Source organism: Podarcis filfolensis (assembly GCF_964270895.1).
Source record: "Podarcis filfolensis genome assembly, contig: HAP1_SCAFFOLD_312, whole genome shotgun sequence".
NCBI lineage: Eukaryota > Metazoa > Chordata > Lepidosauria > Squamata > Lacertidae > Podarcis > Podarcis filfolensis.
Genome location: NW_028149321.1, coordinates 796 through 16,048, shown reverse-complemented (window position 1 = coordinate 16,048; position 15,253 = coordinate 796). Strand labels below are relative to the sequence as shown.

Here is a 15,253-nt window from a genome sequence, read left to right as displayed (position 1 = left end):
CAAAATAATAATAGTAATATAGATATGCAGATAGGTAGATTACAAGTTCTAGTAATAATAATAATAATAATAGATATGCAGATAGGCAGATTACAACTAATAATAATAATAATAATATTAATATTAATAGATGTGTAGATTACAAGTTCTAGTAATAATAATGTAGATATGCAGATAGGTAGATTACAAATAATAATAATAATAATAATAATAGATATGCAGTTAGGTAGATTACAACTGATAATAATAATAATAATAGATATGCAGATAGGTAGATTACAACTAATAATAATAATAATAATAGATATGCAGATAGGTAGATTACAACTAATAATAATAATAATAATAATAATAATAATAAAGATATGCAGATAATAATACTGATATCCAGACATGTACATTATAAGTAAATAATAATAATAATAATAATATTCAAATAGGTAGATTCCAAATGATTAGAAATTAATCAATCTAATCATTATTAGATTTGGTAGATCTCCAAATAGGTAGATTACAAAATGATTATCACCCTCTCCGGAAACACAACTTGGCGCCTTCCGCTCCGGACCCGCCCCCCGATGACATCACGCCTTGTGACATCACACCCCAGCCCTTATGACATCACGGAACCTTCCGGACTCAGCAGAGGGATTCCCAGCCATGCTGCTGCTGCTCCTGCCTCTCCTCTTCCTATTGGCCGAGCCCGGTAGATCTCCAGATTTAATTTAATTTGGGGGGGGGGAGGAATGTGGGGAAATTCGAACCCGGGACCCGAAGGAACCTTTCCGGATCTTTCCGCAGCCCGGCCCCCGCCGCCCCCGGACCTGGACCCCTTCTCGGCCTCGGAGGAAGCGGACGAGATGGACCCGGGCGCCGGAGGAGAGGACCCGGAGGAGGACTGGCCCGGGGACAAGGTGCGGGGGGGAATTTCCTCTCCGTTTCCGGGAAGCTTCCTGTTTGTTTCCTGCCTATTTCCAGGGAGTTTCCTGTCTGTTTCCAGCAAGTTTCATGTCTGTTTCCAGGGAGTTTCCGGCCTCTTTCTGGTCTATTTCCAGGGAGTTTCCTGTCTGTTTGCAGGACGTTTATTGTCTGTTTCCTGTCTATTCGACTCGAACCCGCAACCTTCCCGGCGCCTTACTTTGCAGAGCGACCCCCCGGTGCTGGATGGGAATCCTGGCGTCGTCGACGTACTGCGGGCGACAGAGATGGGAGTTATAGCGCGTTTCACACCCGGCTTTCGCACCCGGGACCCCGGGAGTTTCCTGTCTATTTCTGGTCTATTTCCAGGAAGTTCCCTGTCTATTTCCAGGGAGTTTCCTGTCTATTTCCTGTCAGTTTCCTGCCTATTTCCAGGGAGTTTCATGTCTGTTTCCAGGGAGTTTCCTGTTTATTTCCTGTCTACTTCCAGGAAGTTTCCTGCCTATGTCTTGTCTATTTCCAGGGAGTTTCCTGCCTATTTCCTGGGAGTTTCCTTTCAATTTCCAGGCAGTTTCCTGTCTATTTCCTGGGAGTTTCCTGTCTATTTCCAGGCAGTTTCCTGTCTATTTCCTCGGAGTTTCCTGTCTATTTCCAGGAAGTTTCCTGTCTATTTCCAGGCAGTTTCCTGCCTCTTTCTGGTCTATTTCCTGGGAGTTTCCTGTCTATTTCCTGGGAGTTTCCTGTCTATTTCCTGGGAGTTTCCTGTCTATTTCCTGGGAGTTTCCTGTCTATTTCCAGGCAGTTTCCTGCCTCTTTCTGGTCTATTTCCAGGGAGTTTCCTGTCTGTTTCCAGGAAGTTTCTTATCTGTTTCCTGTCTATTTCCAGGGAGTTTCTTCTATATTTCCTGTCTATTTCCTGGGAGTTTCCTGTCTATTTCTGGTCTATTTCCAGGGAGTTTCCTGTCTGTTTCCAGGAAGTTTCTTGTCTGTTTCGTGTCTATTTCCAGGGAGTTTCCTGTCTATTTTCTGTCAGTTTCATGTCTATTTCCTGGGAGTCCTATTTCCTGTTTATTTCCAGGGAGTTTCCTGCCTGTTTATTGTCTATTTCCAGGGAGTTTCCTGTCTGTTTCCAGGACGTTTATTGTCTGTTTCCTGTCAGTTTCCTGTCTATTTCTTGGTTGTTTCCTGTCTATTTCCTGTCTACTTACAGGCAGTTTCCTGCCTCTTTCTGGTCTATTTCCAGGACGTTTCTTGTCTGTTTCCTGTCTCTTTCCAGGGAGTTTCCTCTATCTTTCCTGCCTATTTCCAGGGAGTTTCCTGCCTATTCCCTGCATTTCCTGTTTATTCGCCGCAAGGAGAAAGCCAGAAGCTCAGGGAGTTTCCTGTCAATTTCCAGGGAGTTTCCTGTCTGTTTCCTGGGAGTTTCCTTTCAATTTCCTGTCTATTTCCAGGGAGTTTCCTGTCAGTTTCCTGTCTATTTCCAGGGAGTTTCCTGTCTGTTTCCAGGCAGTTTCCTGTCTCTTTCCAGGCGGTTTCCTGTCTATTTCCCGCAAGCAGAAAGGTAGCAACTCCCTGGAAATAGACAGGAAAGAGACAGGAAACTCCCTGAGCTGCTGGCTTTCTACTTGCGGGGAATAGACAAGAAATTCCCGCGCTAAGGTTCCCGCACTAAGGTTCCCGCGCTAAGGTTCCCACACTAAAATTCCCGCGCTAAGGTTCCCACGCTAAGGTTCCCACACTAAGGTTCCCACACTAAAATTCCCGCGCTAAGGTTCCCACGCTAAGGTTCCCGCGCTAGAATTCCCACACTAAAATTTCCGCGCTAAGTTTCCCACGCTAAGGTTCCCGCGCTAAAATTCCCACACTAAAATTCCCGCGCTAAGGTTCCCGCGCTAAAATTCCCGCGCTAAGGTTCCCACACTAATATTCCCACACTAAAATTCCCGCGCTAAGGTTCCCGCGCTAAAATTCCCACACTAGAATTCCCGCGCTATGGTTCCCGTGCTAAGGTTCCCGCGCTAAGGTTCACACGCTAAGGTTCCCACACTAAGGTTCCCACACTAAGGTTCCCGCGCTAAGATTCCCGCGCTAAGGTTCCCGCGCTAAAATTCCCACGCTAAAATTCCCGCGCTAAGGTTCCCACGCTAAGGTTCCCACACTAAGGTTCCCACACTAAAATTCCCGCGATAAGGTTCCCACGCTAAGGTTCCCGCGCTAAGGTTCCCACACTAAAATTCCCGCGATAAGGTTCCCATGCTAAGGTTCCCACACTAAAATTCCCGCGCTAAGGTTCCCACACTAAAATTCCTGCGCTAAGGTTCCCGCGCTAAAATTCCCACGCTAAGGTTCCCACGCTAAGGTTCCCGCGCTACGTTTCCTTCCAGGGACCAGGCGCCTTCGGAAACTCACTTACCTCCTTGCTTTCTGCTTCCAGGCGCTGATGGACTTCCCGCCGCGGGGAATGCGGCGCAAGCGGCAGGCGCCCTTCCTCGAACCCGCGCCACACGCTAGGGTGAGTCTCCCCTTCCCTCCCGGCGCCGGGTGCGAAACTGGGTGCGAAACGCGCTATAACTCCCATCTCTGCCTTGCCTACAGTTTGTGGAAGATGCAAGGAGGAAACTTCCTGGAAATAGATAGGAAATACAGGGAATAGACAGGAAATAGACAGGAAACTCCCTGGAAATGGATAGGAAACTCCCTGAGCTGCTACTTTTCTGCCTGCGGGGAATAGACAGGAAACTTCCTGGAAATAGACAGGAAATGCAGGGAATAGACAGGAAATAGAGAGGAAACTTCCTGGAAATAGATAGGAAATAGACAGGAAACTCCCTGGACATAGACAGGGAACTTCCTGGAAATAGACAGGAAACTCCCTGGAAACAGACAGGAAGTAGACAGGAAACTCCCGGGAAAGAGACAGGAAATAGACAGGAAACTCACTGGAAACAGACGGGAAGTAGACAGGAAACTCCTGGGAAAGAGACAGGAAATAGACAGGAAACTCCCTGGAAACAGACAGGAAGTAGACAGGAAACTCCCGGGAAACAGACAGAAAATAGACAGGAAACTCCTTGGAAATATACAAGGAACTTCCTAGAAATAGACAAGAAATAGACAGGAAACTCCCTGGAAACAGACAGGAAATAGACAGGAAACTCCTGGGAAATAGATAGGAAATAGACAGGAAACTCCCTGGAAGTAGACAGGGAACTTCCTGGAAATAGACAGGAAACTCCCTGGAAACAGACAGGAAGTAGACAGGAAACTCCCTGGAAACAGACAGGAAGTAGACAGGAAACTCCCTGGAAATAGACAGGAAATAGACAGGAAACTCCCTGGAAATAGACAGGAAATAGACAGGAAACTCCCTGGAAACAGACAGGAAACTCCCTGGAAACAGACAGGAAATAGACAGGAAACTCCCTGGAAACAGACAGGAAATATACAAGGAACTTCCTGGAAATAGACAAGAAATAGACAGGAAACTCACTGGAAACAGACAGGAAATAGACAGGAAACTCCCTGGAACAGACAGGAAACTCCCTGGAAATAGACAGGAAACTGCCTGGAAATAGACAGGAAACTTCCTGGACATAGACAGGAAATAGACAGGAAACTCCCGGGAAACAGACATGAAATTGCCTGTAAAAAGACAGGAAATAGACAGGAAACTCCCTGGAAACAAACAGGAAGTAGGCAGGAAACTGCCTGTAAATAGTCAGGAAACTCCCTGGAAATAGACAGGAAATTGAACCCGAACTCGCCTCTCTTCTCCCCCAAACCAGGCGCTGCTCGAGTTCCCGCCGCGGGGAATGCGGCGCAAGCGGCAGGCGGCCTTCCTCGAACCCGGGCCGCACACTAGGGTGAGTCTCCCCTTCCCTTCCGGGGGCGAAACGCACTACAATTCCCATCTCTCTCCTCTGCCCTTCCGGGTCCCGGGTGCGAAACGCGCTGCAATTCCCATCTCTCTCCTCTGCCCTTACGGCGCCGGGTGCAAAACCGGGTGCAAAACCTGCTATAATTCCCATTTCTCGCCCGCCCTTCCGGCGCCCGGTCCTGGGTGTGAAAGGCGGCGCCGGCAGGCTATAATTCCCATCTCTCTCGCTTGCCCTTCCGGATCCCGGGTGCGAAATCCGGCGTCACGCGCTATAACTCCCATTTCTGTCGCCCGCAGTACGTCGAAGACGCCAGGATTCCCATCCAGCACCGGGGGGTCGCTTTGCAAAGTAAGGCGCCGGCGTGGGAACCTTAGCGTGGGAAGCTTAGCGCAGGAACCTTTGCACGGGAACCGTAGCGCAGGAATCTTAGCGCGGGAACTGTAGCGTGGGAACCTTTGCACGGGAACTGTAGCGCGGGAACCTTAGCGTGGGAACCTTAGCGCAGGAACCTTTGCACGGGAACTGTAGCGCTGGAACTTTAGCATGGGAACCTTAGCGCAGGAACTGTAGCGTGGGAACCTTAGCGCGGGAACCTTAGCGTGGGAACCTTAGCGTGGGAACCTTAGCGTGGGAACCTTAGCGCGGGAACCTTAGCATGGGAACCTTAGCGTGGGAACCTTAGCGCACGAACCTTAGCGCGGAAACCTTAGCATGGGAACCTTAGCGCGGGAACTGTAGCGCAGGAACTTTAGCGTGGGAACCTTAGCGTGGGAACCTTAGTTTGGGAACTGTAGCGCGGGAACCTTAGCGTGGGAACTGTAGCGCAGGAACTTTAGCGTGGGAACCTTAGTGCGGGAATTGTAGTGTGGGAACCTTAGCGCGGGAATTTTAGCGCAGGAACCTTAGCGCATGCCTGCTTCTCGTCGCAATGGGCGGTCCTTGGGAAGGTTGTGGGTGCGAGTCTCACGCCGCGCGGGAACCTTAGCGCGGGAACTGTAGCGCGGGAACCTTAGCGCGGGAACCTTAGCGCGGGAACCTTGGCATGGGAACCTTAGCGTGGGAACTATAGCGCGGGAACCTTAGCGCAGGAACCTTAGTGCAGGAACCTTTGCACGGGAACTGTAGCGTGGGAACCTTAGCGCGGGAGCCTTAGCGCAGGAACCTTAGCATGGGAACCTTAGCGTGTGAACCTTAGCACAGGAACCTTTGCACGGGAACTATAGCATGGGAACTGTAGTGTGGGAACCTTAGCGCGGGAATTTTAGCGCAGGAACCTTAGCACATGCCGACTTCTTGCCGCAATGGGCGGTCCTTGGGAAGGTTGTGGGTGCGAGTCTCCCGCCATGCGGGAACCTTAGCGCGGGAACTGTAGCGCGGGAACCTTATCGCGGGAACCTTAGCGCGGGAACCTTAGCGCGGGAACCTTAGCGCAGGAACCTTAGCATGCGAACAGTAGCGCAGGAACTTTAGTGTGGGAACCTTAGCATGGGAACCTTAGCGCGGGAACCTTAGCGCGGGAACTGTAGCACGGGAACCTTAGCGCGGGAACCTTAGCGCAGGAACGTTAGCGTGGGAACCTTAGCGTGGGAATTTTAGCGCAGGAACCTTAGGATGGGAACTGTAGCGCACGAACCTTAGCGCGGGAACCTTAGCGCAGGAACCTTTGCACGGGAACTGCAGCGCGGGAACCTTAGCACGGGAACTGTAGCGCGGGAACCTTAGCGCGGGAACCTTAGTGCAGGAACCTTTGCGCGGGAACTGTAGCACGGGAACCTTTGCGCGGGAACTGTAGCGCGGGAACCTTAGTGTGGGAACTGTAGCGCAGGAACTTTAGCGCACGAACCTTAGCGCGGGAACTATAGCATGGGAACTGTAGTGTGGGAACCTTAGCGCGGGAATTTTAGCGTAGGAACCTTAGCATGGGAACTGTAGCGCAGGAACTTTAGCGTGGGAACTGTAGCGCAGGAACGTTAGCGTGGGAACGTTAGCGTGGGAACCTTAGCGCGGGAACCTTAGCGCGGAAACCTTAGCATGGGAACCTTAGCGCGGGAACTATAGCGCGGGAACTGTAGCGCAGGAACGTTAGCATGGGAACTGTAGCGCAGGAACTTTAGCGTGGGAACCTTAGCGCAGGAACCTTTGCACGGGAACTGTAGTGCGGGAACTTTAGCGCGGGAACCTTAGTGCGGGAACTATAGCATGGGAACTGTAGTGTGGGAACCTTAGCGTGGGACTTTTAGCGCAGGAACCTTAGCGCATGCCGGCTTCTCGCCGCAATGGGCGGTCCTTGGGAAGGTTGTGGGTGCGAGTCTCTGCCATGCGGGAACCTTAGCGCGGGAACTGTAGCGCGGGAACCTTAGCGCGGGAACCTTAGCGCGGGAACCTTAGTGCGGGAATTGTAGTGTGGGAACCTTAGCGCGGGAATTTTAGCGTGGGAAATTTAGCGTGGGAACTGTAGTGCGGGAACTTTAGCGTGGAAACCTTAGCGCGGGAATTTTAGCGTGGGAACCTTAGCGCGGGAACTGTAGTGCGGGAACTTTAGCATGGGAACCTTAGCGCGGGAACTGTAGCGCGGGAACCTTGGCGCACGGACCTTAGCGTGGGAACTGTAGCGCGGGAACCTTCGTGTGGGAACTGTAGCGCAGGAACCTTTGCGCGGGAACTGTAGCGCGGGAACCTTAGCGCTGGAACCTTTGCACGGGAACTATAGCGCGGGAACCTTAGCATGGGAACCTTAGCATGGGAACTGTAGCGCGGGAACTTTAGCGTGGGAACCTTAGCGCGGGGACTGTAGCGCGGGAACCTTGGCGCACGGACCTTAGCGTGGGAATTGTAGCGCGGGAACCTTCGTGTGGGAACTGTAGCGCAGGAACCTTTGCGCGGGAACTGTAGCGCGGGAACTGTAGCGCAGGAACCTTAGCATGGGATCCTTAGCGCGGGAACCTTAGCATGGGAACTGTAGCGCGGGAACTTTAGCGTGGGAACCTTAGCGCAGGAACCTTAGCGCGGGAACTGTAGCGCAGGAACTTTAGCGCAGGAACCTTAGCGCGGGAACCTTAGCATGTGAACCTTAGCGCGGGAATCTTAGCGCGGGAACCTTAGCGTGGGAACCTTAGCGCGGGAACCTTTGCACGGGAACCTTAGCGCGGGAACTGTAGCGCAGGAAATGTAGCGCGGGAACCTTAGCGCAGGAACCTTAGTGCGGGAACCTTAGCATGGGAACTGTAGCGCAGGAACTTTAGCGTGGGAACCTTAGTGTGGGAACTATAGCATGGGAACTGTAGTGCGGGAACCTTAGCGCGGGAACCTTAGCATGGGAACCTTAGCGCATGAACCTTTGCATGGGAACTATAGCATGAGAACCTTAGCGCAGGAACCTTAGCATGGGAACTGTAGCGCTGGAACTTTAGCATGGGAACCTTAGCGCAGGAACTGTAGCGCGGGAACCTTAGCGCGGGAACCTTAGCGCGGGAACTATAGCATGGGAACTGTAGTGTGGGAACCTTAGCGCGGGAACTTTAGCGCAGGAACCTTAGCATGCGAACAGTAGCGCAGGAACTTTAGTGTGGGAACCTTAGCGCGGGAATTGTAGCGCGGGAACTTTAGTGTGGGAACCTTAGCGCGGGAATCTTAGCGTGGGAATCTTAGCATGGGAACCTTAGCGCGGGGATTTCATTGTGGGAATTGTAGCGCGGGAAACGTAGCGCGGCGCCCTTTTCCCCGCAGTGGCGCCGCCGGAGGAGTGCGCCTGCCCCGAGCCGCTGGCCAAGGGGACGCTGGTGGCCATGGTGGCCGTCCTGGCCTTTCTAGGCTTCTTCTCGACCTCGGTCTTGTTGGTGGTGGCCGTCTGTCTGCTGCGCCTGGTGGAGCGCCAGCGGTGAGTATATTAATTTTTTATTTATTTTTATATATATATATATGTAAAATATAATAAATATATATATTATAAATATTATAAATATTATATATATATAATATAATATATATATATATAATATATAAATAATATTATATATATATATATATATATATATATATATATATATATATATATATATATATATATATATATATATATATATAATATAATATAATATATATATATATGTGTGTGTGTGTGTATATATCTCTATATATGGAGATATACATATATTTATATCCATATATATATGGATATATATAAAATAATATAATATGTAATACTTATTTTTATATTATACTTCTATTTATTTATTATAATAGAAATATATATATTATATTATATATATATATATATATATATATATATATATATATATATATAATTATATTATATTATATTATATTATATTATATATATATAACATTTATAATATTTATAATATATATATTTATAATATTTATAATATATATATATATATTATATTTATTATAATAGAAATATATATATATATATTATATTATATATATATTATATTATTTATATTATATATATATATATATATATATATTATATTTATAATATTTATAATATATATATTTATAATATTTATAATATATATATATATATTATATTTATATTATAATAAATAAATAGTATAATATAAAAATAAGTAGAATATTACATATGTAATACACGTTATACCTAAGTATAATAGATAAAAAAAAAATTGAATTATTTTATAATATAACGTAAATATATTAATACAAATACATAAAGGTAAATATAATAGTATCATAAAAAGGAGTATAATATAATTCAAATATATAAATTGTATATAAATTGAATAGAATATTCAGGAATTTGATTGCTAATAATAATAATAATAATAATAATAATAATCAGAGTGAGAGAGAGAGAGAGAGAGAGAGAAACAGGAAGTGGAGACGCCACTTCCTGCCTGGCCAGGAAGCTCTAGGACGTGCCAGCTCTCTGGTTTTAACCCCGCCTCTCCCTTCCAGGAAGTCGATTGCCAATAATAATAATAATAATAATAATAATCAGAGAGAGAGAGAGAGAGAGAGAGAAACAGGAAGTGGAGACCCCACTTCCTGCCTGGCCAGGAAGCTCTAGGACGTGTCAGCTCTCTGGTTTTAACCCCGCCTCTCCCTTCCAGGAAGTCGGGGAAGGACGCCAACGCCGCCGGATTGGCCAACAGGCCCCTCCCTCCGCTGCCGTGAGTGACGGGTGGGCGGGGTTTCGGGTGGGCGGAACCAGGAGTGGGTGGGGCCATTGTTATTTTTTTATTATATTATATTATATTATAATTATTATTTTATTTTTATATTATTATTATTGTCGTCTTATTTTTATATTATTATTCTTAATTTATTATATATTATTATTATTATTATTATTATTATTATTATTTTATATTATTATTATCATCTTATTTTTATATTATTACTATTATTAATTTATCATATTTTATTATTTTTATTATTTTATTTTATTATTATATTATCATTATATTATCATTATATTCTTATATTCTTACTATTTATTATTATATTATTATTTATTATTATTATTATTATTTTACTTTATTTTTATATTATTATTATTATCATCTTATTTTTATATTCTTATTCTTAACTTATTATATTTTATTATTATTATTATTTATTATTATTATTATTATATTATAATTATATTCTTATATTATTATTATTTATTTATTTTATTTTATTTTATTTTTATATTCTTATTATTATCATCTTATTTTTATATTCTTATTATTCTTAATTTATTTTATTATTATTATTTATTATTATTATAATTATATGATAATTATATTCTTATATTATTATTATTATTTATTCTTATATTCTTATTATTTTATTTTATCATGATCATCTTTTTTTATATTCTCATTCTTATTCCTATTACTTTATTTTTATATTATTAGTATTAGTATTATTTTATTTTATTATCTTATTTTTATTATTTTTACTTTTATTCTTCTTCTTCTTCTTCTTCTTCTTATTATTATTATTATATTCTTATATTATTATTATTATTTATTCTTATATTCTTATTCTTTATTCTTATTATTTCATTTTATCATTATCATCTTTTTTATATTCTTATTCTTATTCCTATTACTTTATTTTTATATTATTAGTATTAGTATTATTTTATTTTATTATTTTATTTTTATTATTTTTACTATTATTATTCTTATTCTTATTTTATTATTATTATTATTATTTATTCTTATATTCTTATTGTTTATTCTTATTATTTCATTTCATCATTATCATCGTTTTTATATACTTATTCTCCTTCCTATTATTTTATTTTTATATTATTAGTATTAGTATTATTTTATTTTTATTATTTTTACTATTATTATTATTATTATTATATTATATTATTATTATTGTTTATTCTTATATTATTATTATTTATTCTTATTATTTTATTTTATCATTATCATCTTTTTTTATATTCTTATTCTTATTCCTATTACTTTATTTTTATATTATTAGTACTATTATTATTAGTACTAGTATTATTTTATTTTATTATTTTTATCTTTTATTATTTTTACTTTTATCATTATTATTATTATTATTATTATTATATTATATTATTATTATTGTTTATTCTTATATTCTTATTATTTATTCTTATTATTTTATTTTATCATTATCATCTTTTTTTATATTCTTATTCTTATTCCTATTACTTTATTTTTATATTATTAGTACTAGTATTATTAGTACTACTATTATTTTATTTTATTATTTTTATCTTTTATTATTTTTACTTTTATCATTATTATTATTATTATTATTATTATTATTTTATATTATTATTATTATTTTATATTATTATTATTATTATTATTATTCCAGCCCGCCCCGCCCAGAGCGCGTCTACCTGTCGACGAAACCGGCGCCCGGGTACGAGAGGCTGATGGCCGCCAGTCCGTGAGTACCTGTCAATCATTCTCGCACCCGGGACCTGTCAATCATTCTGGGATTCGAATCCGGGACCTGTCAATCATTCTGGGATTCGAACCCGTGACATGTCAATCATTCACAGGGGGGGAGACCGGATTACCCTGGGTGCCCTGGACCTGTCAATCATTCTGTCCTTCGAATCCGGGACCTGTCAATCATTCTGTCATTTGAATGGATCACCCTGGTTGCCCCATCCCTGTCAATCATTCTGGGATTCGAATCCGTGACCTGTCAATCATTCTGTCATTCAAATGGATCACCCTGGTTGTCCCATCCCTGTCAATCATTCTGGGATTCGAATCCGGGACCTGTCAATCATTCTGTCATTTGACTTGATAACCCTGGTTGCCCCGGACCTGTCAATCATTCCGGGATTCGAATCCGGGACCTGTCAATCATTCTGGGATTCGAACCCGTGACATGTCAATCATTCACAGGGGGGGGAGACCGGATCACCCTGGTTGCCCCGGACCTGTCAATCATTCTGGGATTCGAATCCGGGACCTGTCAATCATTCTGTCATTTGACTTGATAACCCTGGTTGCCCCGGACCTGTCAATCATTCTGTCATTCAAATGGATCACCCTGGTTGCCCCATCCCTGTCAATCATTCTGGGATTCCAATCCGTGACCTGTCAATCATTCTGTCATTTGACTTGATAACCCTGGTTGCCCCGGACCTGTCAATCATTCCGGGATTCGAATCCGGGACCTGTCAATCATTCTGGGATTCGAACCCGTGACATGTCAATCATTCACGGGGGGGGAGACCAGATCACCCTGGTTGCCCCATCCCTGTCAATCATTCTGGGATTCGAATCCGTGACCTGTCAATCATTCTGTCATTTGACTTGATAACCCTGGTTGCCCCGGACCTGTCAATCATTCCGGGATTCGAATCCGTGACCTGTCAATCATTCTGTCATTTGACTTGATAACCCTGGTTGTCCCATCCCTGTCAATCATTCTGTCATTCAAATTAATAACCTGTCAATCATCCCAGGTTCAATAACCATGGTTGCCTCAACCCTGTCAATCATTCTGTCATTTGACTTGATAACCCTGGTTGCCCCATCCCTGTCAATCATTCTGTCATTCGAATTGATAACCTGTCAATCATCCCAGGTTCAATAACCATGGTTGCCTCAACCCTGTCAATCATTCTGTCATTTGACTTGATAACCCTGGTTGTCCCATCCTTGTCAATCATTCTGTCATTCGAATCGAGAACCAGTCAATCATTCTGAGATCCAGGGGGCGGGACTAGACAACCCTGGTTGCCCGATCCCTGTCAATCATTCTGTCAATCATTCTGGCATCCAGGGGGTCGGACCATCCCTGTCAATCATTCTGTCATTCCAATCGATAACCATGGTTGCCCTATGCCTGTCAATCATTCTGGGATGGAACCCTGGTTGCCCCATCCCTGTCAATCATTCTGTCATTCAAATCGATAACCTGTCAATCATTCGGGGAACCAGGCGCCTGGTTGTCCTGGGAACCGTAGCTCCCTGTCAATCACCCTGGCACCAGACGACCCCGGTTGCCCCTGTCAATCATTCCGGGTTCAAATCGATAACCCTGGTTGCCTGTCAATCATCCTGGCGCCAGACGACCCCGGTTGCCCCCTCCCTGTCAATCATTCTGTCATTCAAATTAATAACCTGTCAATCATTCCGGGTTCAACTCAATAACCATGGTTGCCCCGTCCTGTCAATCATTATGTTACTCCAATCGATAACCTGTCAATCGTTCTGGGATTGAACCCTGCTTGCCCCCCCACTGTCAATCATTCTGTCATTCCAATCGACAACCTGTCAATCAGACCGATAACCTGTCAATCAAATAACCTGTCAATCAAAGCGATATCCTTTCATTCCAATTGAGGACCTGCCAATCAAACTGAGAACCTGTCAATCAAATCGATAACCTGTCAATCAAATAACCTGTCAATCAAAGCGATAGCCTTTCATTCCAATTGAGAACCTGCCAATCAAACTGAGAACCTGTCAATCAAATCGATAACCTGTCAATCAAATAACCTGTCAATCAAAGCGATATCCTTTCATTCCAATTGAGGACCTGCCAATCAAACTGAGAACCTGTCAATCAAATCGATAACCTGTCAATCCAATAACCTGTCAATCAAAGCGATAGCCTTTCATTCCAATTGAGAACCTGCCAATCAAACTGAGAACCTGTCAATCCAATCGATAGCCTGTCAATCAAATAACCTGTCAATCAAAGCGATATCCTTTCATTCCGATTGAGGACCTGCCAATCAAACTGAGAACCTGTCAATCAAATCAATAACCTGTCAATCAAATATCCTGTCATTCCAATTGATAACCTGTCAATCATTCTGAGATCAAATAACCTGTCAATCAAAGCCATATCCTTTCATTCCAATTGAGGACCTGCCAATCAAACTGAGAACCTGTCAATCCAATCGATCACCTGCCAATCAAATATCCCGCCATTCCACTTGATAACCTGTCAATCATTCTGAGATCAAATAACCTGTCAATCAAAGCCATATCCTTTCATTCCAATTGAGGACCTGCCAATCAAACTGAGAACCTGTCAATCCAATCGATCACCTGCCAATCAAATATCCTGTCATTCCAATTGATAACCTGTCAATCATTCTGAGATCCAGGGGGCGGGATCAGACAACCCCGGTTGCCCCGGGAACCATAGCGGGGTGTCAATCGCCCTGGGACCAGACCTGTCAATCACCGCCCCGCGCCTGACAATCACCCCGGGTTCAACTCCAGAACCCCGGTCACCTGTCAATCACCTGTCAATTTCTTTTCCAGCCGCACCCCGGAAGGCGGGGCCTACCTGAGCGCCAGCGAGTTGCACCCGGGTCCCAGGTAAGCCCCGCCCCCTCCGCCCCGGACGCCGGGGTCCCTTCCCCGGACGCCTGGGTCCCTCCGCTCACCCCGTACTACGTTTCCCAGGAGCCGCCAGGCGCCGAGCTACCAGAAGATGGGCGTCTACCAGGCCGCCGTCGCCGCGGAAACGGAGAGCAGGTCAGTCGAGGGGAGGGGCGGGGAAAGGGGTGTCAATCAAAGCGGGAGAGCTGTCAATCAAACCCGGGGTCCCCCTTTTCCCCCAGGAACCTTCCGGAAAGCGAATACATCACCGTCAACCCGGCGCCGGGTTTTTCCAGGTGGGGTGTTTGTATTTATATTTATATTTATATTGTTTATATTTATTGGTATATATATATATATATATATATATATATATATATATATATATATATATATATAATTTATTTAATTTATTTATTTATTTATTTATTTTATTTATTTTATTTATATTTATAGTATTATATATATTTATATTTATAGTATTTATATTTCCCATTCTCTTTTATTATACACATACATATAATATTTATATTTATATTTATATTTATATTTATATTATTTTATATTTATATTTTTTGGTTTTATATATATATATAAATTTATATTTATAGTATTATATATATTTATATT

General features: G+C 43.2%; 1 protein-coding gene and 1 long non-coding RNA gene across 2 annotated transcripts; one reads left to right on the top strand and one right to left on the bottom strand.

Annotated features, from left to right (window-relative positions):
* Positions 1-4,696: 4,696 nt before the first annotated feature.
* Positions 4,697-14,919, top strand: LOC310755120 (uncharacterized protein; the record flags this gene model as incomplete). The annotated part of the gene is made up of 8 exons (XM_083631811.1): positions 4,697-4,781; positions 5,093-5,144; positions 8,523-8,673; positions 9,893-9,952; positions 11,637-11,711; positions 14,564-14,620; positions 14,708-14,779; positions 14,866-14,919. Coding segments are annotated over exons 1-8 (572 nt in total), but the record flags the coding sequence as incomplete, so codon positions are not given.
* Positions 5,334-7,247, bottom strand: LOC310755119. Its single transcript, XR_014544163.1, has 4 exons — positions 7,152-7,247; positions 6,668-6,736; positions 5,861-5,902; positions 5,334-5,360 (listed from the first exon to the last, which is right to left on the bottom strand). It is a non-coding gene; the product is annotated as an uncharacterized lncRNA (long non-coding RNA).
* Positions 14,920-15,253: the final 334 nt, after the last annotated feature.